The sequence below is a fragment of the Schistocerca serialis genome, chromosome 3 (genome assembly GCF_023864345.2).
Source record: "Schistocerca serialis cubense isolate TAMUIC-IGC-003099 chromosome 3, iqSchSeri2.2, whole genome shotgun sequence".
Taxonomy (NCBI): domain Eukaryota; kingdom Metazoa; phylum Arthropoda; class Insecta; order Orthoptera; family Acrididae; genus Schistocerca; species Schistocerca serialis.
The window spans coordinates 142171394-142194066 of record NC_064640.1 but is presented as its reverse complement, the minus strand read 5'-3'; the positions used below and the strand labels follow the sequence as shown (position 1 = coordinate 142194066).

Below are 22673 nucleotides of genomic sequence, written 5' to 3'. Positions count from 1 at the left end.
GGAACCACATGCGTTGTCTCGTAGGGAGCGGGACGTCTTCCAGCAATTCTGGCAATGCTCTGGTGAGAAAACTGTAATAGTGCGTGCCATTTAATGGCCTAGGTAGCAGATACGGCCCAATTGAACAGTCCCCAACAACACCGACCCACACATTAACGAAGAACCGCACTTGATGAGCGCTATTAACTGTGGCATATGAGTTATCCTCACTCCAAACATGCGAATTGTGCATGTTGAAGACTCCATCACGCCCGAACGTTGCTTCATCGGTAAACAACACAGAGGCTGGAAATGTAGGATGCACTTCACACTGCTCCAGGTACCACTGCAAAAACTGTGCTCTGGGTGGATAATCAACTGGTTCCAGGTTGTGGACACGCTCTGAGTGAAATGGACGTAACAATTGCTCTCGAAGGACTGTTCTTACATTCGTCTGATTCGTCTCCATGTTACGTGCAATTGCACGAGTGCTGATTGAAGGATCCCGCTCCACATGCTGCAAGACAGCTTCCTCAAATTGCAGCGTTCGCACCGTGCGACGGCCTCCCTGTCCAGGTAATCTGCTAAATGACCCGGTCTCACGCAGACGTTGGTATACAGCAGCAAAGGTCGTATGATGCGGGATACGGCGAATAGGATATAGTTGTTGATAAACCCGCTGTGCAGCACATCCGTTGTGGTGCGCTACGTAGTACGCACCAACCATACCAATGTACCCACTCCAGGTGTATCGCTTCATTAGTAAACAGAGACAAAGCACTACTACACTGGTGGACAGCAGTTGCCTACAACTGAAGAGTGTAATACGCCCTCTAACAACTGAAGATCGTAATATGGCCTCTAACGACTGAAGAGAGCAATATGGCCTCCACCGGTTTCAACAATCCTCATAGGAAAAAATGACATTAGGGAAAAATATTTGTTTTGATGTCCCCTACAACCTCCCAGAGTTTGTCGGTTTAAATACTTTTCACCCCGTATAGTGACTGCATCAACAAACTGGTTGAGCCGTGCGTGGCTAGTGTTCGTGCCATGTCTTATTTTACATCTTGTTTTTACCGTACTGCCATCTCGTTATGTTAATTTTCCATTACTGGTGTCACTGAGTTGCTGCCTTCCCTGCCTGTGAGAGGCAGCAGCAGCGCTTATCGATATAGGCCCTGCCGTATTATCTTTGCTGAACTTCTATTACTTCCCGGTCGTGTGTGTTGGGAGTGAGTTTGGACCGGACAATGAAGTGAGTTGGAGCGTGCCAGCAGTTAGTTCGGACCTGGCAGTGTTTGAGTTACTAAAATGTAGACTTTCACGGCCGGAAAAATCATGTCCATTATAATTATGCGGGCTGTTATGCCGTGGTCGGTTGATCAATTCTGTGTCAATTCCCAACGTTTCGTCTCCGACTGCGGGAGACATCTTCAAGGGGGTCCGTAGCTCGATGGAAGGTCCAACACACCCACTGGCTCGCTACTGACTGCCGCTAAATTCCGTGTCCGCGCGCCCCCGCGCCGCGGCGTGACTTCACGTGTTTTGAAAACGTCAGTGCAATTGGCCGCTGTCAGTCGCCGTCGATCGCCGTTGCCATTACCGAGTAGTGGACGGGTGGTACACGTCTTCTTTAACACCGGCATTCATATACCGCTTAATTTCACGCCCTCCTCCTTTCGACTGAAATTATTCTGGTGTTTAGCGATTTCGATTGCGTCCCTGTAGAGCCTTTCATAATATCCGCTTGTGGCTGCTAGTACTTGCGTCTCCTCGAAACGAATATCGTGGTTCCCTGGCTGGAAAGCATGCTCCGCAACAGCTGATCGTCCCGTTTCTCCTCTTCTACAATTGCCCTTGTGCTCTTCCAAACGTTTAGAAATAGTTCTTTTAGTGGTACCCACATAAACATCTCCACAGCTGCATGGGATCCTATACACTCCAGCTTTTTCCAATGGTTTGCGAGCGTCCTTGGTAGGCTTAAGGAGGAGGAGGAGGAGATTAGTGTTTAACGTCCCGTCGACAACGAGGTCATTAGAGACGGAGCGCAAGCTCGGGTGAGGGAAGGATGGGGAAGGAAATCGGCCGTGCCCTTTCAAAGGAACCATCCCGGCATTTGCCTGAAACGATTTAGGGAAATCACGGAAAACCTAAATCAGGATGGCCGGAGACGGGATTGAACCGTCGTCCTCCCGAATGCGAGTCCAGTGTGCTAACCACTGCGCCACCTCGCTCGGTAGGCTTAAGGTATTCCTGTATCATCGAGCTACGGACCCCCTTGAAGATGTCTCCCGCAGTCGGAGACGAAACGTTGGGAATTGACACAGAATTGATCAACCGACCACGGCATAACAGCCCGGATAATTATAATGTACAGTGTTTGAGTTGGCACGCGGAACAAGTTCAGTCCGGCTGCGGCAGCAGTGAGGTCCACACCGCCATGACTCGCCCGACGGTTGCCGCCACACGTGATTGGAGTGGGGATGACTTTAGTTTGACGTCGGTCGGTCGTCTTGCCGGCGATCGCTTATGGGTTGGCTGTGTGTGCCGATCCGTGATTCGTCCCTGTTATTGTACAGGCACTGCCGTTAGCATTGTCTAGTTCTTAGTGCAAGTGTTCGTGAAACTGTGTGTAGTTTGTGTGGTTTTGACTGACAAGTTATTTTAAATGTTGTCGGCGTACTGGCTCTGAGGGAGTCGGTCGGTTGGCGTGGAGCAACGAGGAATTCTCGGCGGGGCGTAGTTTGGCCGGGGCCCGCTGGCGGTCTCTACGCGGTGTCGGAGTGTGTGGCGCTGTTCCCATTGCTACACGGTCCGTGGCTCACCGACCCTGGACACGAAAGTTGAGTTTTGATTTAACCTACCAGCAAGTCAAGACCGTTCACATTGTGTCATTTGGAGTTCGTTGTCGGCTGCTGGGATATTCCCGCGAGCAGCAACGTGGTTTTCGAGTTGGAAAATTCTAGCCACCCTCCGGTGGAGTTTCACTATAATTGGTTATTTGAATTGAAGTGCACCAGCGGAATCTTCTGCCTCGTGGCCGTTAACGTTCCGGTTACCTGTCCTGGCCGTTGACGTAAATTTCAGACAGTGTAGTTTCCCCATGGTGTTGTTGGTGTCCAGCACGGTGTGTAGTTTGACAGCACCGTGTATGATTAGTTGTGGGCGCCAGTATCTTCTACGTTGTTCCGCTGAACTCCCTGATGTGCCCTGGTCGGGTGAAGTGGAAGTTATCTTGTCAGTGAGTCCACTGACTGTCGGTCAGTTGGGTTGTCATCGGATCGTGAATGGTTGGCCCGACTGCCTGTCTCACCTAAGCGAGCGTTAGTGTCTGAATTACAGGCCGATCCTCTAACATCTGGGCGCCCTTGTGTGTAGTGCCTTATTTTTTTAAAATTTGTTCTTGTTGTTGGTACTCGTATGGATTCTAGCCGGTTGTATGTTTTAAATTAGAATTGTTTTACTCTCAAAGCCTTCAGCTTAGTTTAAAGTACTGTTTCACTTAATCCCTTTGGCACTTAAAAATTTTTTTGAATTTTAAGTCTTCGGCCGTCAGCCGATTTGAATTTAACTTGTTTGCTTCAACCTATTGAAATTTTAAGTCTTCGACCTTCAGCCGGTTTGAGTATCAGTTGTTGGTTCTTAAGGCCTTCAGCCTAAACTAAAGAACTGTTTCACGTAAGGACTTTGGTATTTAAAAAAAATTAATGTTTTGGAGTTTTCAGTGTTCGGCCTTCAGCCGATTAGAAATTTAACTTGTTTACTTCAGCCTAACTAAAGAACTGCTTTAAGATAAGGCTTGCCTTTTAAATTTCTGATTATGCTAGCGTTTTAAATTATTGGCCTTCAGCCTTTTTAAATCAAAGTGGCTTTTAGCCGGTAATTAAGTCCCAAAGATTAAGTGGCTTTTAGCCGGTAATTAAGTCCCAAAGATTAAAGCTATGTGTTTAAAAAAATTTGGGGGGGGGGGGGGCTCTTGTAATGTTTGATCAGATAATAAAGTTGTATGTTCGACTGTAACTGACAGCCCCTTATTTTGGCCCCTTTCCACAATTTATTCTATCTGTCCTGACCTGCGAGCTAAGCAGGGCGTTTCACTGGTCTCTCATTGGGAGAAATGTGTTCGTCGCCAGGGTGACTACGTTGAGAAATTAATATGTATACATGAAGAATAAAAATGTAGAATGTTAATAAAATTTGTTTTGTTTAAAAAGCTTTAAGAATTTGCACATAAAAAATTTGGAGGCATTACTTTTCAGCACCCCCTCGTACGTTGGCGGAAGTAGGTTTGTTCTACAGTCAGCTTCAAATGCCGGTTCTCTAAATTTTCTATCGGCTAACACATGTCATTTTTCTGTTTGTCGTGTAGTTTTAACGTACTCATCATGTGCAACCCCATAGGTACTTATGAATAACCCTGTATACAGGGTGTTGGTTGTTAGACTTACAGGGACCAAACTGCGAGGTCATCAGTCTCTTAATCTTGTATGTGTCGAACCAGGAATAATCCTCAGAGAAAGGATACAAAAGGCAAATCCTGGGAAGCCCGACTGTAACCAAGGTACAAAACAAGGAGATAAAATCAAGGAGAAGTAGGATGGCAGTGAGAGGGGGTAAGGTGGGCGAGCCGCTCTGCCCAGAGTGCAGTTGGAGGTCCCCAGAGTATAGTATCCAGTGGATGGAAGTGCACCCTCTACATCCCACCAGTACCACCTCGCCGTCCTTTACCCCAAGAAAACGAGCAGCACAGACAAGGAGACAAAATTTTAGGAAAGGCAAAACATAAAAACATCAAAGATAAAAGAATAAGGAGAACAAAAAGGTGGTAAGGGTAGGGGTCAGGCCAGACCGCTGAGCAAAGGCCGCCGTATGTCCCCTCGGCCATAACAGGCGAGGGGTGCTCCTCCAGTCCCTCAGACGTCTCAATGAGGCCAAAGTTCCCCACTTCACAAAGACCAGTAGAAACCACCTTGGCGGGTAAAACGGAAAAGCAGGTAGCGAGTTTGGCATCTCTAGCACCAGAGGTAGCTTGTCAGGAAGGTTAAGATATCGCCGCAAAGCAGCCGAATTTGGGCAATCTAGTAGGATGTGGGCCACTGTCAGGAGGGCACCACATCGGCACTAAGGTGGGTGCTCATGTCAGAGAATGCGGTGATGGGTCAGCCAAGTGTGACCAACGCATAGCCGACAATACAGGGTGTCCCAGGAATGTTCCGGCAAACTTCGAGGGATTGTAGAGGCTGCCTTGAGGAACAAGTAGAGGTGCCCGTGTCCAGAAAATTTACCCAACGATGCTACAGAGCGTCGAAGTTATAGGCACCAGAGCCTGCCACTGGGCCAGCTCTTCGACAGCAAGGGACTTTGTATGCTGAAGGACTGTGGGCGCAACATTTCGCCGTGTTGTTTGTTATTCGATGATCGCGGCTGATTGCCACCATCGCTAGTGGAGAAGATGGAGTTAAGTGGTGTGTAGAGAGGCCTTGTCTCCTATGAATGCGATGCTCTGTTGCCTCGGTGGATGAGGATCCAAAAATCTACATCGTTTTAGGTACGCAGAAGAAAAATAAACTGCAGATGGAAAGCCGTGTCCGAAACCGTCATCTGCCAAAGCGACAGAGCATCGCTTTTATAGGAGACAATGGCTGTCTACGCAGCAGCTATCTCCATCTTTTCCACTGGTGATCGTAGCAATCACTCGCGATCACTGAAAAATACACAACATTGCAAGACGTTCCGGCTATCTTCAGTCATCGTACAAGGTCACGTTCACTGCTGAGAGGGTGATCCAGTAGCAGGAACTTTGACTCTCAGCAGCGTCGGTGGATGAAGTCTCCACACTCTAGTTCCTACCCTCGATCTGTTCCTCAACGCGTCTGCACAACCCTCGACGTCTGTCGCAAATTTCTGGGACTCCATGAATAGAACCCTACATGTATCTAAGCATCCTAGTTGCCTTTTCTCTGATTAGGTCGACATCGATATCTCAGCTCAACAGCGCCTACTGGTAAAGTGCACCTGCGGCTCTCGTTGTCACCACCCGCGCGGGATTAGCCGAGCGGTCTCAGGCGCTGCAGTCATGGACAGTGCGTCTGGTCCCGGCGGAGGTTCGAGTTCTCCCTCGGGCATGGGTGTGTGTGTTTGTCCTTAGGATAATTTAGGTTAAGTAGTGCGTAAGCTTAGGGACTGATGACCTTAGCAGTTATGTCCCATAAGATTTCACACACACTTGAACACGTTGTCACCATAAACCGAAGTTAATGGACCAGTGTGATTTGAACAAAAGTGCAGGATGCCTTGCAGACGTATGTGCGAACCTCTCCATCAAATCAATGAGTTTGAAAGATGGCGCATCATTGGCATGAGAGAATATGATGCATCCATTCGGGAAATTGCTGCTCGTGTGGGACGAAGTGTTTCGGCAGTGCAACGGGTGTGTGCAGAATCGTGCACGGAAGGCCGACGAGAAGGGCCAGGCCCATCCAGACCATCCTCCGAGAAGATAGACACATCATCCGAATGGCATAGCTGGACAGATCTGCGTCCTCCTCGGCTCTGGTGCATCAGTGGAACACACTGTACACTGTCAGCGGTGACAGCCCGTCGTCGTTTATCACGGCATGGGTTGCGTGCGCGTCGTCCACTTCTCCACCTACCTTTGACGAATGTACAGAAACATGCCAGACGGTCACTGGTGACAGAAATGGCATCAGATAGTGTTTTCGGACGAATTCAGATTGTGTTTATATGAAAATGATGGCTGCATTTTGGTTCGCCGCAGACAACGGGAGCGGCATAACAGTGATTGCTTTGGCACAAGACATACAGTGCCAACTCAAGAACTTACGGCGTGGGGTGCTACTGGATACTACCAAAACTCACAGCTGGTGCGTATCCAGTGTCATGACCAGTGCGACCTACAGGAATGAACCTTGCATCCCGTAGCCAAACCCATTCTGCACAACAACGCAGAGGCCATTTTTCAGCAAGTTAACGCACGACCAATATTACTGCACGAACACGTGCATTCTTGGTGTCACAGTTTGTCAACCTTTTGCCCTGTACAGGCAGATCACCAGACGTGTCGCCAATCGACAATGTGTGGGATATGGTGAAACGACGGGTGCAGTGCTGTGACCCAATGCCAGCCACCACAGATGAGCTATGGAATCAGATGAATGCAGCATGGATGGCTATACCACAGGACGCCGTTGTTGCCTTATACGCATCGATGCCATCATACATGTACCAAGTTACCAGGGCCCATTCCGGACCCTGTGCCTACTAGGCAACAGGACACGTGCTGAAATGCTGAAACAGGACACCAAAATGCTAATCATTTCTACAGACCATACTAATGTACAAGTCCTGTGAATATGAATATCGTATTTCTAGCCGTTGAAAGTGTTCTGTTTTTTTTTCTGAACATGAGTGTACGTTTTTCCCTGTGGTGCAGTACCCACGGACTTACCCACAGTAATGGTGAGCGCGACGCGGTGCCAGCGTGCGAGCACGACCTGGACTTTGGCGTGGTCCAGCGTGTCCCAGAGCAGTGGGAAGCCGAACACGGGCGCCGAGTTGAGCAGCCAGTCGGACAGCGACGCAGGCCGTTGGTGGGACTGGTACTCCACGTGCAGGTCGCCCGCCTTCAGCGAGTAGTGCTCCTGCAACACACCACCGTTCGCTGATTCTGATGAGGTCGCTAGCTAGTGCACCAGCAACGCTCTTCACAATGTACCTGCTAATTTGTGTTTTGTATTATCAAACAGAGTTACGAAATCTACGTACACGGTCTGACAAAGAAAATGGAAGAAACCAGAAGACATTTTCGGATGGCAGTGTAGCTTCGTATACGTACATACCATGGTCGGGGGTGTAAGTGATTAGACTTGCAATTCTACATCTACATCTACATCTACATTTATACTCCGCAAGCGTGGCGGAGGGCACTTTACGTGCCACTGTCATTACCTCCCTTTCCTGTTCCAGTCGCGTATGGTTCGCGGGAAGAACGACTGTCTGAAAGCCTCCGTGCGCGCTCTAATCTCTCTAATTCTACATCCGTGATCTCCTCGGGAGGTATAAGTAGTGGGAAGCAATATATTCGATACCTCATCCAGAAACGCACCCTCTCGAAACCTGGCGAGCAATCTACACCGCGATGCAGAGCGCCTCTCTTGCAGAGTCTGCCACTTGAGTTTGTTAAACATCTCCGTAACGCTATCACGGTTACCAAATAACCCTGTGACGAAACGCGCCGCTCTTTTTTGGATCTTCTCTATCTCCTCCGTCAAACCGATCTGGTACGGATCCCACACTGATGAGCAATACTCAAGTATAGGTCGAACGAGTGTTTTGTAAGCCACCTCCGTTGTTGATGGACTACATTTTCTAAGCACTCTCCCAATGAATCTCAACCTGGTACCCGCCTTGCCAACAATTAATTTTATATGATCATTCCACTTCAAATCGTTCCTCACGCATACTCCCAGATATTTTACAGAAGTAACTGCTACCACTGTTTGTTCCGCTATCATATAATCATACAATAAAGGATCCTTCTTTCTATGTATTCGCAATACATTACATTTGTCTATGTTAAGGGACAGTTGCCACTCCCTGCACCAAGTGCCTATCCGCTGCAGATCTTCCTGCATTTCGCTACAGTTTTCTAATGCTGCAACTTCTCTGTATACTACAGCATCATCCGCGAAAAGCCGCATGGAACTTCCGACACTATCTACTAGGTCATTTATATATATTGTGAAAAGCAATGGTCCCATAACACTCCCCTGTGGCACGCCAGAGGTTACTTTAACGTCTGTAGACGTCTCTCCATTGATAACAACATGCTGTGTTCTGTTTGCTAAAAACTCTTCAATCCAGCCACACAGCTGGTCTGATATTCCGTAGGCTCTTACTTTGTTTATCAGGCGACAGTGCGGAACTGTATGGAACGCCTTCCGGAAGTCAAGAAAAATAGCATCTACCTGGGAGCCTGTATCTAATATTTTCTGGGTCTCATGAACAAATAAAGCGAGTTGGGTCTCACACGATCGCTGTTTCCGGAATCCATGTTGATTCCTACATAGTAGATTCTGGGTTTCCAAAAACGACATGATACTCGAGCAAAAAACATGTTCTAAAATTCTACAACAGATCGACGTCAGAGATATAGGTCTATAGTTTTGCGCATCTGCTCGACGACCCTTCTTGAAGACTGGGACTATCTGTGCTCTTTTCCAATTATCTGGAACCCTCCGTTCCTCTAGAGACTTGTGGTACACGGCTGTTAGAAGGGGGGCAAGTTCTTTCGCGTACTCTGTGTAGAATCGAATTGGTATCCCGTCAGGTCCAGTGGACTTTCCTCTATTGAGTGATTCCAGTTGCTTTTCTATTCCTTGGACACTTATTTCGATGTCAGCCATTTTTTCGTTTGTGCGAGGATTTAGAGAAGGAACTGCAGTGCGGTATTCCTCTGTGAAACAGCTTTGGAAAAAGGTGTTTAGTATTTCAGCTTTACGCGTGTCATCCTCTGTATGACAGGTACATTGAAGAGCCAAAGAAACTGGTACACCTGCCCATCGTGTAGGGCCCGCGCAAGCACGCAGAAGTGCCGCAACACGACGTGGCATAAACTCGACTATTGTCAGAAGTAGTGTTGGAGGGAATTGACAACATGAATCCTGGAGGGCTGTGTATAAATCCGTAAGACTACAAGGGGATGGGGATCTGTTCTGAACAGCACGTTGCAAGGCATCCCAGATATGCTCAATAATGTACATGTCTTGGGAGTTTGGTAGCCAGCACAAGTACTTAAACTCAGAAACGTGTTCCTGGAGCCACTCTGAAGCAATTATGAACGTATGGAGTGTCGCATTGTCCTCCTGGAATTGCCCAAGTCCGTCGTAATGCACAATGGACGCAGGTGATCAGACAGGATGCTTGCGTACTTGTCACCCATCAGAGTCATATCAAGAAGTATCAGGGGTTCCATATCACTTCAACTGCACAAGCCCCACACCATTACAGATCCTCCACCAGCTTGAATATTCTCCTGCTGACATGCAGGGTCCATGGGATAATTAGGTTGCACCATACCCGTACACGTCCATCCGCTCGATACAATTTGAAACGAGACTCGTCCGACCAGGCAACATGTTTCCAGACATCAACAGTCCAGTGTCGGTGTTGACGGGCTCAGGCGAGGGGTAAAGGTTTGTGTCGTGTGATCATCAAGGGTACACGAGTGGGCATTCGGTTCAGAAAGCCCATTTCGATGGTGTTAAGTTGAATGGTCCGCAGACTGACACTTATTGGTGGCCTGCTATTGAAATCTGCATCAATTTGTGGAATGGTTGCTCGTCTGCCACGTTGAAAGATTTTCTTCTGTCGCCCTTTGTCCCGTTCCTGCAGGATCTTTATCCGGCCGCAGCGATGTCTGAGATTTGATGTTTTACCGGATTCCTGATATTCAAATGAAATGATCGTACGCGAAAATATCCACTTCACTGCTACCTCAGAGATGCCGTGTCCCATCGTTCGTGCCGCGACTGTGACACCACGTTCAAACTCACTTAAATCTTGATAACCTACCATTGTAGGAGCAGTAACCGATCTAACAACTGTGCCAGACAGTGGTTGCCTTATATAGGCGTTGCCGACCGCAGCGCCGTATTCTGCCTGATTACATATCTCTGTATTTGAATACGCATGCCTATACCAGTTTCTTTGGGGCTTCAGTGTAGTCCGGTCGCCAGAGTGCGTTGATGTTGCTCGTGTTAAGCCACTAATGATAATAACTCCTAGGTACATGAAGGATGCAACAAATACCAGTGACTGACGGCAGATCATCTACGTAGGCGATATTCTACCCTTTCGTCTATTTATGCGGCATACATGTTGAGGAAGAGCTGCGAATCCTTGTACCAGCACCAGCACCAACTCTGGTCCTGCGGCTAGCATTTGGCTGGTGAGATATTGCCCATTATGAAATGATTTTCCCAGTTTATATTTGTCATTACAGTGCAAAACAAATTAAGACGAATTCAATGTTTCCTTGAAGACAATGCAAGGTTTCACTGATTATGGGGAAGGATAGAAGACTAGGGTTTAACAATTCGTCGACGATATTATGAGAAATGAGGTACATGCCCGCATTGGGGAAAGATGTGAAAGGAAATCGACCGTGTTACTTTCAAAATAAACATCCCGGCATTTGCTTTAAAAGACTTAGGGAACCACATGATGGGCAGGAGCGAATGTGTCAGTTTTAGAAAGGGATCCCTGCTTCAGAAATGACTGAAAGGAAATCACGAAGCAAAACCTATTGTTCGATAACTTTGCTATTAGAACACAATAACAGAACCCACGGATAGTTCGCACGATGAATGAGCAGATTTGTTATGTAAGTATTTGCTAATGTTGTAGGGAGACGCTCCCCGAGCAACAGGCAGGCGAACATCATTATGGCCTGGAAAGGAAACTCCACTAAACCACTGAAAATGGAGGGAAGTGTACACTGCAGTCCCTGTGTACAGGTCTGAAAACTGAAGTGTACAGTCGACCGTTCCTAGCGAAATGGTGCTGTTGTGTTACAGATTTAGAAGAAATAATTTTTGTGTTGCAAACAATAATGTGGTACCACAACACAACGACGGAGAAAGACAACGAACAGCATTAACAACCGCCTTGGAAGAAACACTACCTGATAGTGTCAACGAGGAGAATTCAATCAGCTTTCTAATAGTTACACATGAAGTGTGTGGAAAGCACCGTGCCGTGTGGAACGTAACATGGCAACAGCATCTACAGTCAGAACGTTCACAGTAAGTGGAAGCTTAATTCTAACTGCGCCTGTATATACACACGGGGAATCTCACGGACGTATTCCCCAAACTATTGAATAAAATCCTGCTTAAGAGTCACGCACGTATGTGGTTCCAGCATGATGAAGTCTTAGCTTACTCGTACATTACACACGTTGCTCGTGAGTTCCTGCGTCAGGAAGGGAAGGTACTGTTTCGTGTCCAACTGGTCAGACCGAACACGGCTTCTTCTGGTGGGGTCGCATAAAACGTCTATCGTACGAGTCACCCTCTGAGGACGAAGATGATCTCGCGGCAAGCATAATCTCTGGCTACGACAATATCCGGACAATATCACGGTTGTTCGAACAAGTACGACGTAACTTGGCCCGTCCATTTTCATGACTGCATAAAAGCTGGAGGGCGTCACTTTAAACAAATGTTGCGCATGCAGCACCTGGGGAAAGTTGTCCAGATAAATGAAATGATTACGAAAATTTATCTGCTTGGATTTTTACTATTGGCAGCAGACGAACGAGGTATTTTCTTCTTACGCTTCTAACTTTGTACATCACGCCGGGGTTCCCTTAACCAAATCAATGAATTTGCTCGCCTTCGCCATTCTTGAATCATAACGCAAACAATTGCCCCCTCCTTCCTCTCCCCCCTTCCACCTTCACCCTCCCCTCCCACCGGCCGCAATGACCGAGTGGTTCTAGGCGCTTCGGTCCGGAACCGCGCTGCTTTTACGGTCACAGGTTCGAATTCTGCCTCGGGCATGGCTGCGTGTGATGTCCTTAGATTAGTTAAGTTTAAGTAGTTCTAAGTCTAGGGGACTGATGACCTTAGATGTTAAGTCCCACTGTGCTTAGAGCCATCTGAACCAACCTCCCCTCCCCCTCCCTAAGTGGTGGCATTTCTCCACTCTTACAGCGTCTGATGGGTGTGTTAAGGGTGCCTCATCTTATTGTATTCACTGTGGCATACCATTGTGGCGCTAATTTCTCGAATTTTCTGCTCGAATACGCGTGATGTATGTGGGGGGATGTAATATGTTCTCCGACTCCTCCTCAAAAGTGCTATCCCGAAATTTCAGTAGTAAATCTCTCCGTGATACACAACGCCTGTCTTGTAACGTTTGTCAGTGGAGTTGGTTTAGCATCTCCGTAACGCTCTCTCGCCAGCTAAACGATTCCGTGGTAAAACGCGACGCTCTTCGTTGGATCTTCTCTATTTCCTCTATCAGTCCTACTTGATAGGGATCCCAGATACATGAACAGTACTCAAGAATCGGGCGAACAAACACCTTATAAGCCACTTCTTTCGTGGGTGAGTTACATTTCGCTAAGATTCTTCCGATGAATCTGAGTTTGGTATCTGCTTTTCCCACTATCTGTTTTATGTGGTCGCTGTGGATAGTTATGCCTAGATATTTTACAGCAGACACTGTCTCCAACTGTTTGTCATCAATAGTGTAGCTGTACAGTAGTTGATTTCTTTTCCTATGTATGCTCAATATGTTAGATTTATTTTCGTTCAGGGTCAACTGCCAGAGTCTGAACCAGCCTTCAATTCTCTGCAGGTCATTCTGCAAATTCTTACTATCTTCTGATGTTGCTACTTTGGTATAAACAACTGCATCATATGCGAATAGCCTTAAAGAGCATCCGATGCTTTCTACTAGATCATTTATATATATTGTGAACAGCAACGGTCCTACCACACTTCCCTGTAGTATTCCGAATATTACCTTTACATCTGTCGATTTTGTTCTTTAAGAGTATCGTGTTGAGTTCTGTCTGCATGAAAGTCTTGAATCCAATAACAAGTCTGCTGCGGTACTCCGTAAGTTCATGTTTTTATCATTAAATGACAATGCGGGACCGTGTCAAATGCCTTACTAAAATCAAGGATCATGTCATTCACCTGAGCGCCATTGTCCACTGCGCTGTGGATCTCGTTGAGGAACAGAGCGAGCTGAGTTTCCCAGGATCTCTGCGAAATCCATGTTGACTTTTATAGAGGAGATGTTCATTTTCCAAAAACATCATAATTCTTGAGCATAAAACATGTTCCATCATTCTACAACAGATTGACGTCAACGATATAGGTCTATAATTGTGTGGATCTGTGTTGTGTACATAGTTCCGCGTAGTCAGCGCATACACAACTTTCCCACTAGAGTGTGCCCCGTTAAGCACAACAGCGCAGGCGCAGTGCTGGTCTGTCTGCACACTACGAGATGGCGCTGCCTTGCAGACGGACCAAATTCTGCTTCCGCCGATCCGCGTATTAATATGTAATGCAGCCAACGAGATTGCTGCTAACGTAGAACCTTTTCTCCTTGCGGATCACACTCGCGCAGTGATACCTGAACGCGCGAGGTATTATAACGAATGTACAGACCTCAGATTAGGCAGTCTGCATTTGTCTGCACCAGTCTGTACCAGTCTGCATTAGTCTGTACCAGTCTATAGTCAAGTTTCAGTCTGCACCTAAGAAGATTATCACATTCCTGTACATAGCCATGAAGATAAATGTATACACACTTTGTCAAGTATCAGAGATATGTGAGAATAAGATTAATGTACCAACACCATAGGAACTTCAGATTGTCAATTGTAAATAGCATCCAGAATCAAGTTACGTAATGTCTATGCTTTTTATTATTTTAATAAATGTGTGTGAAAATTAATCAAGTTCTGTTTAAAGTTGGCCACAGTCTATCTGCTACTCTAAGCGTGCAAGTGGCATTTCTATCGCCTGACCTAATCGCAGAAGATAAACACGCCACGATAAGACCACGAGACATATTGCTGACACTCACCTACTTCGTTAGAGCGACAAGTCAAATAATCTGATGGTGTGTGTACCGAAGGTCTTACAGTACGCACACCACAATCTGTCTTATTGCATTTCTTAAAAACGGGAATGACCTCGCAGATGCTGTGTCCTTTCCACAATTACAGCGTCCGATGGGTGTGTTAAGGGTGCCTCTTCTCATTGTATGCACTGTGGCATGCCAATATGGCGTAGCGATATGCATTCAATCGCCCGTCCGCGACACGACGTTCAGACTCACTTAAATCTTAATAACCTGCACTGTAGCAGCAGTAACCGATCTAATAACTGCGTCAGACACTTGTTGTCTTAAGTAGGCGTTGCCGACCGCAGCGTCATATTTTGTCTGTTTACATATCCCTGTATTTGAAAACGCATGCGTATACCAGTTTCTTTGGCGCTTCAGTGTATATTCATCCATTATTTGAGAATTAGAGCACTTAGTGTCTTGCGACAAGATGTACATATAATTTTAAACATTTACCAGAGCTTTTCGCGCAAAATGATGAAATGAACAATGTTTATCGCCTACTACATTTCCGCTGTCCACGCAGAAAAACTGCCAAATAAGGCATAACGTTTTAAAGTATTATTAATAACTACTAACTCAATTCGCAACACGTTTTCCAGACAATATTCACATATACAACTGAATGTAACTGGAGATATGACGTCATAAACACTGAGATTCAAAAACAACTGCTCCATCATGCTTGACGATCACATTTATTATTTCTTTACTGTTAGCTTTATTCACAACACATTTATAAAACTGTGTCTACGTTTACCACTGAATGTACCTGCATAATTATATCTTTGTACGACACGTCACAGTCGGCCGGAGTGGCCGAGCGGTTCTAGGCGCTACAGTCTGGAACCGCGCGACCGCTACAGTCGCAGGTTCGAATCCTGCCTCGGGCATGGATGTGTGTGACATCCTTAGGTTAGTTAGGTTTAAGTAGTTCTAAGTTCTAGGGGACTGATGACCTCAGTAATTAAGTTCCACAGTGCTCAGAGCCATTTTTGAACGACATGTCATAAACATGAAGCTGTGTTAAAACGAAACTGCTGGGTGAAATTCGCTAGACATACAGCTGAACTTCCTACGGAAGTGAAACATGGACAATAAAGAGTTTGGACAAGAAGAGAATAGAAGCTTTCGAAATGTGGTGCCACAGAATAATGCTGAAAATCAGAAAAAAATGAGGAGGTACTGAATAAAATTAGGGAGAAGAGAAATTTGTGGCACAACTTTACTAGAAGAAGGAATCGGTTGGTAGGACATGTTCTGAGGCATCAAAGGATCACCAGTTTAATATTGGAGGGCAGCGTGGAGGGTGAAAATCGTAGAGGGAGATCAATAGTTGAATACACTAAACAGATTCAGAAGGATGTAGATTGCAGTAGGTAGTGGGAGATGAAGAAGCTTGCACAGAAAGAGTAGGATCGAGAGATGCATCAAACCAGTCTCTCGACTGAAGACCACACCAACAACCACAGTTGAACTACACTGAAGTGCCAAAGAAACTGGTATATGGATGCGTATTTAAAACCAGAGATAAGCAAACAGACGCAAATCGGCGCTGTGTTCGTCAATGTCTATATGTAACAACAAGTTCTGCCACAGTTGTTAGGCCGGCCGGCGTTACCCCACACGCCAGTGTTGCCAGATATATTCGAGGTGGCGCCGATGACATCATCCAAGATGGCGGCCTGTAGACTTTGCAACAGCGCATGAAATCATCCAAGATGGCGGCCGTGACGTCAGCCGATGACGCGAGTACCAGTATCCAAGATGGCGTCTTTTGGTGGGAAAGTGCCACGCACCCCTGCCATGCCCACCTGGCTACAAGTTCAAATTCCATCAGGACAATGCAACACACCACAGCTACTTCACTAACCTAAGAAAATGACAAGAAAACAGGCCACTTGCGCTACCTCCACTAACCTAAGTCACCCAACCACCACCTCTTCCTAGGAACCGGCAGGAAAAGGCCTTGGCCTGTGCTGGTGATTTCTTTATTTCCAGTCTATATTTAAACAATTAGAGTCAGCACCACTATCAAGTGTGTTCGCCATGGGGTCCGGAGTCCAACTGACCTAGTACACAGTACTGCCACCAGAGGGCGCTGACGCCCCTCCCGAGACATAATCCAAGATGGCGGTCTGGGCTGGGGAAAAATGGTGGGAAAAGGACTCAGCCCGTTCTGGGCTGCTGGAGAGAGGAGGGAGTGTACTTTATTTATTTTTGGAACAATTTATTCAGGGATGGAATTGACTAGTATATTTATTACACTGATACAAAACCCATGCCCTGATGTGCTTTAGATCACAATACACTGTCTGCAGACCTGCAAACTACTCGTAAGTAATGGAGTATACTGAATTGCACATACGCAAACAACTCGTAAATTACCGAAATAATGCAGCCCACAGCATACAGACCTGTAAACTACTCGAAAATCACACAAAAAATTCAGTACACTGAAGTGCAGACACAAAAGCAACTCCTAAATTATCACAATAACGCATTTAAAACGCTCTGTACACATGCTCACTACTCATAAACTGTCCAGACAATACATAGCACAGCCTACATACCTGCTCGCAAAATAATGCAACAGAAACACAAACAACTCGTAAAAAAAGGCTCCAATGGGTGCACACACCACCCACAGCTCCCTGTCCACTGGACCGCACAGCACGCTACAGCACACACTCCCAGAAGTCGGCATTAGGCGGCGACATTCCTTTCATACTTGACACGTGAGAAACTCCTGTCAAAATACGTGTTCACCTAGGCACTGTTGCTGACTCAATGACACATAGTTGCGGTGTGAGTCCAGGGCCAAGAGAGATATTTGCACAGCAGCTAAAAGGTTTGCAATGTTATATTGATGTCACAGGTCGTGCTGTAGAAATATGTTCGACTGTGATCCTACCAAGACAGCCCGTTCGCTACTGAATTTACCCATCAAACAGCTGCCAGTCTGGAAGCACCATCCGCCATTGTTTTCTACAGATGACACTTACAGCGGCAAAAATCTATTTTTTTTTACTGATCGCCATATTGCACTGACAGTTAGACCCTGCAAAAGAGCCCTACATATCGTCAAATACAGAAGGACTCTTACTCAATTACACTGCTCTGCCACTGAGGTCAGGAGCAAAGACCAGATGGGAGTAAAGACCTAATACATGTGTTCTTGTAATCCCAGAGTCTGGAGATGTGTGTAGAAAAGCAAGCATGTCAGGTCCAGAAACAGAAACGCATTTGTGCTGACAGGAAATGAGCCCGTCTTTCCACAACAGTTCTGAAAGTGACTTCAATCCACTGAGGGCGCTCTGGTCAGGTGTTGGGTGTGGATGACTACCCGACCTCATGGGACATATCTAGTGCCATGAGTATACCTATGTGCATGTGCTTATGCTGTCTGTCTTCACAGCAAATATATGAATGACGTAAAAGGGGCGAATTTGTATGGCACAGGATATGAATTGTATGTTTACTACATCAAGATAGTACGCAGTGATATATTGCTGGGTTAGAGATCGGTTTCACGTTCTAATATTCAAGCTCCTGTCCTCAGTAGGAGAGCAGTGTGATTGAATAAGAATCTTTCTGTATTAGTCGATATGCAGGGTCACTTTGCAGGGTTTAATTGTCAGTTCAATATGGTGTACTGTGTAAAATAGTTTTTTGCCACTGAAAGTCTCATCTGCAGAAAGAAAGAAAAGGCGAACGGTGCTTCCACACTAGTGGCATCAGTAATTCGACAGGTAAATTCGATAAGAACCAATCATAATGCTCCATTCACTTACAAGACATCCTTTGTGCTGGGATACAGGAGTCTCTATACAGTGGAGAGAATGTTTGCATATGTTGAAGGCAGGAAGGGTAAGATGTGATGGATGGGGTGTCACGTTAGGACTGTGAGGAAGAAGGCATTCGATGTTATTCTGTGCTATTTTCGTAAACAGGTTGAGTTAGGGTAAGAATGTTCATACAGACAAGCTGACAGATCACGAAAGATCCTACAGAAGCAAGTGTTAGCTATTTATGGGACAGTATACAATTTCCAAGAGGTCGACTTGGTTCTTATTTGACATAGCCATGTGACATCAGTATAACATTGAGAACCTTCTTAGATGCGCTTGCAATAGTGTGTAGCTACACATGTGCATTTTGCGGGAATGCATCAGCCATGCTGGGCAGGTAAGTACACGTGCACTGCTAGATGCAGCTTGAATGTCCCTTTAGGATTGCGAGGAAGAGAAGGCAGCCTGTGCGATTCTGGGAAGCAATGGAATGGATTTCTGCAGCATCTGTGTGTCTCTCTGCAACGAGGTCTTTGCTCCCATCTGGTATTTGCTTCTGTCCTCAGGGGTGGAGCAGTGTAACTGAGTAAGAGTCCTTCCATATTTGATGATACGTAGGGCTCTTTAGCAGGGTTTAACTGTCAGTACAATATGGCGATCAGTAAAAGAACAGTTTTTTGCCGCAGTAAGTCTCATCTCCAGAAAACAATGGCGGACAGTGCTCCCACTTTGGCAGTAGTTTGATGGGTAAATTCAGTGACTAACAGGCTGTCCCAGAAGGATCGCAGTCGAAGATATTTCTATAGAGCGACTTGTGACATCAGTATAACATTGCAAACCTTTTAGCTGCTATGCAAACATCTCTCTCGGCCCTGGACCCACACTGCAGCTATACATCACTGTGTCAGCAATAGTGCCTAGGAGAACACGTATATCTACAGGAATTTCTCATGTGTTAAGTGTGAAAGGGATGCCACTGCCTCATGCTTGCAGGACCCAAATGGGCACCTGTGCATGGCTTGGCTTCCGCGTAGTCATTTCACAGGGGATGCCAGCGCATCGCGACATCTGGGAGCGTGTGTGGTAGCGACTTGTGCGGTCCAGTGGACAGGGCTGGCGGGTGGTGCGTGCATGTATTGGAGCCTTTTTTTACGAGTTATTTGCGTGTCAGTTGCATTATTTTGCGAGCAGGTCTGTAGGCTGTGCTATGCGTTATTTGGACAGTTTACAAGTAGTGAGCATGTGTGCAGAGCGTTTTAAATGCGTTATTTTGATAAATGAGGAGTTGTTTCCGTGTCTGCACTTCACTGTAGTGCATTATTTCGGTGATTTACTAGCAGTTTACAAAAAAATGGTTCAAATGTCTCTGAGCACTATGGGACTTAACTTCTAAGGTCATCAGTCCCCTAGAACTTAGAACTACTTAAACCTAACTAACCTAAGGACATCACACATCCATGCCCGAGGCAAGATTCTAACCTGCGACTGTAGCGGTCGCATGGTTCCAGACCGAAAAACCCCTTGGCCACCCCGGCCAGCACTAGTTTACAGATCTGTATGCTGTGCACTGCATTATTTTGGTAATTTTCAGGTTGTTTGCATGTCTGCACGTCAGGACACTGCACTATTTACTAGTAGTTTGCAGGACTGCAGACTGTGTATTGTGACGTAAAGCATGTCAGGGCGAATGTTTTGTATCAGTGTAATAAATATACTAGTCAAATCCGTCTATAAATTATTGTTCCAAAAATAAATAAAGTACACTACTTCCTCTCTGCAGCAGCCCAGAACAGCTGAGTCCTTTTCCCCCCATTCTTCACCCTCCAGACCGCCATCTCACATTACGTCCCAGGAGGGGTGATGGCACCCTCTGGTGGCAGTACTATGTACTAGGTCAGTTGGACTCCCAACATCATGGCAAACACACTGGATGGAGGTACTGCCTCAAAGTGTTTAAATAAACACGTACATCCAGAACAGGCTGAGTCATTTCCCCACCAGTTTCCCACACCCCAGGCCGCCATCTTGGATTATGTCACAGAAGGGATGACAGCGCCCTGTGGTGGCAGTACTGTGTACTACGTCAGTTGCTCTTTGGACCCCATGGTGAACACACTTAATGGTGTTACTGACTATAATTGTTTAAATAAGGACTTGAAATAAAGACATGTCCAGCACAGGCTGAGTCCTTTTCCCGCCAGTTCCTTGGAAGAGGTGGTGGTCAGGTGACTTAAGTTAGTGGAGGTAGCCCAAGTAGCCTTTTTTCCCGCCATTTTCTTACGTTAGTGGAGGTAGCCATAGTGTGTTTCATTGTCCTGATGGAATCTGATCATCCAGCCAGGGGAATGTGGCAGGGGAGGCGTGGCACTTTCCCACAAAAAAGACGCCGTCTTGGATACTGGTACTCGGGTCATCAGCTGACGTCATGGCTGCCATCTTGGATGACGTCATGCGCTGTTTCCAAGTCACAGGTCGCCATCTTGGATGACGTCATCTTCGCCATCTTGGATACATCTGGCAACAATGGAGAGTGGGGTGACGGCCTTGTTCCACTACTGTCGGTTACTGCTGCTACAATGGTAGGTTATCAGGATTTAAGTGAGTTTGAATGTGGTGTTATTGTCAGGGCATGAGCGATCGCACTCAGCATCTGTGGGGTAGCGATGAAGTGGGGATTTTCCCATATAACCATTTCATGAATGTACTGTGAATATCAGAATTCCTGTAAAACATCAAATCTACGACATTGTTGTGGCCAGAAAATGATCCTTCGAGAATGGGACCAACGACTACTGAAGAGAATCATTCAAAGTGACAAAAGTGCAACCCTTCCCCAAACTGATGCAGATTTTAATTCTGGGTCATCAACAAGTGTCAGCGTGTGAACCATTCAACGAAACATCATCGATATGGCTTTCTGAGCCAAAGGCTCATTTATGTACCCTTGATGACTGCGTGACAAAAAAGCTTTATGCCTCGCCTTTGTCAGTCAATACTGACATAGGACTGTTGATGACTGTAAACATATTAGCTGGTGGGAAGAGTCTCACTTCAAATTGTATCAAGTGGATGGTCATGTATGGGTGTAGAGACAACATTACGAATCCATCCACCCTGCGTGCCAGCAGATTACTGTTCAAGCTGATGAAGGCTCTGTAATGGTGTGGGGCACGTGCAGTTGGAGTGATGTAGGACCCCTAAGACATGTAGATACTACTCCGACAGGTGACACATACGTAAGCATCCTGTCTGATCACCTGCATCCATTCCTGTCCATTGTGCACTCCAATGGATGGGTAATTCCAGTAGGACAATGGGATGCCCCACACGTCCTGAATTGCTACAGAGTGGCTCCAAGAACACTCTTATGAGTTTAAACACTTCTGATAACCACCAAACTCCCAAGACATGAAAATTATTGGGCATATCTGGGATGTCTTGTAACGTGCTTTTCAGAAGAGATCTCCACTGCCTCGCACTCTTACAGATTTATGGATAGCCCTGCAGGATTCACGGTGGCAGTTCCCTCCAGCACATCAGACATTATTAGGCAGGTGTACCAGTTTCTTTGGCTCTTCAGTGTATATGTAGAGGTATCTATTTCAACCAAACTTGGTATATATCTCACAAGAAATGCTGTTTGGATGGCGAAGGGGTGGAGGGGGGTGGGGATGATAACGTTGCGATGGAGAGATAAGAGTGGAGGAGAAGAAGATGGCCAGAAAGAGAGGGGAAGAAGTATATGGATGCATATAAGGGAGAGGGGCAGATGGACAGAGAAAAGTGGAGAAGGAAACAGAGAAAGGGAATAGGAGGAATTGGGCAGAGGAACTGAAGGGGGAGGGACATTTGACGTAGAGAGGGGCAGGAGGAAATGGATTTAGAGCAGGGAGGCGAAAATTAACTTATAATTGGGAGGAAGTGATGTACAAAGGGATGGAAAATGAATTAGTGGAGAGAGAGAATAGAGGAGCAGATGGACAGAGAGAAGGTAAAGGAGCAAATGTACAGAGATGGGCGGAGGGGGAAGAGACGGGCAGAGAGTTAGCGAAGGAGCCGATGGACAGAGTGATGGGGTGGAGCAGATGGACAGAGAGGAGGGAGGAGCAGATGGGCTGACAGACAGGTAGAAGAAGATGGACTGACAGAGAGAGGGGTCAAGAGGAGATGGTCAGACAGGGGGGAAGAGGAGATGGACAGAGAAAGGGGGAAGGAGGAGATGGACGA

The 22673-nt window shown here is 46.4% G+C and overlaps 1 protein-coding gene across 1 annotated transcript in view; it reads right to left on the bottom strand.

Moving 5' to 3' along the window:
• LOC126470722 (vitellogenin-like) overlaps positions 1-22673 on the bottom strand; it is a 451798-nt gene that overhangs the window by 138343 nt on the left and 290782 nt on the right. Inside the window, exon 18 of the mRNA XM_050098725.1 lies at positions 7451-7643. Within this exon, the coding sequence (XP_049954682.1) occupies positions 7451-7643 (193 nt within the window). The remainder of the gene's footprint in view (positions 1-7450; positions 7644-22673) is intronic.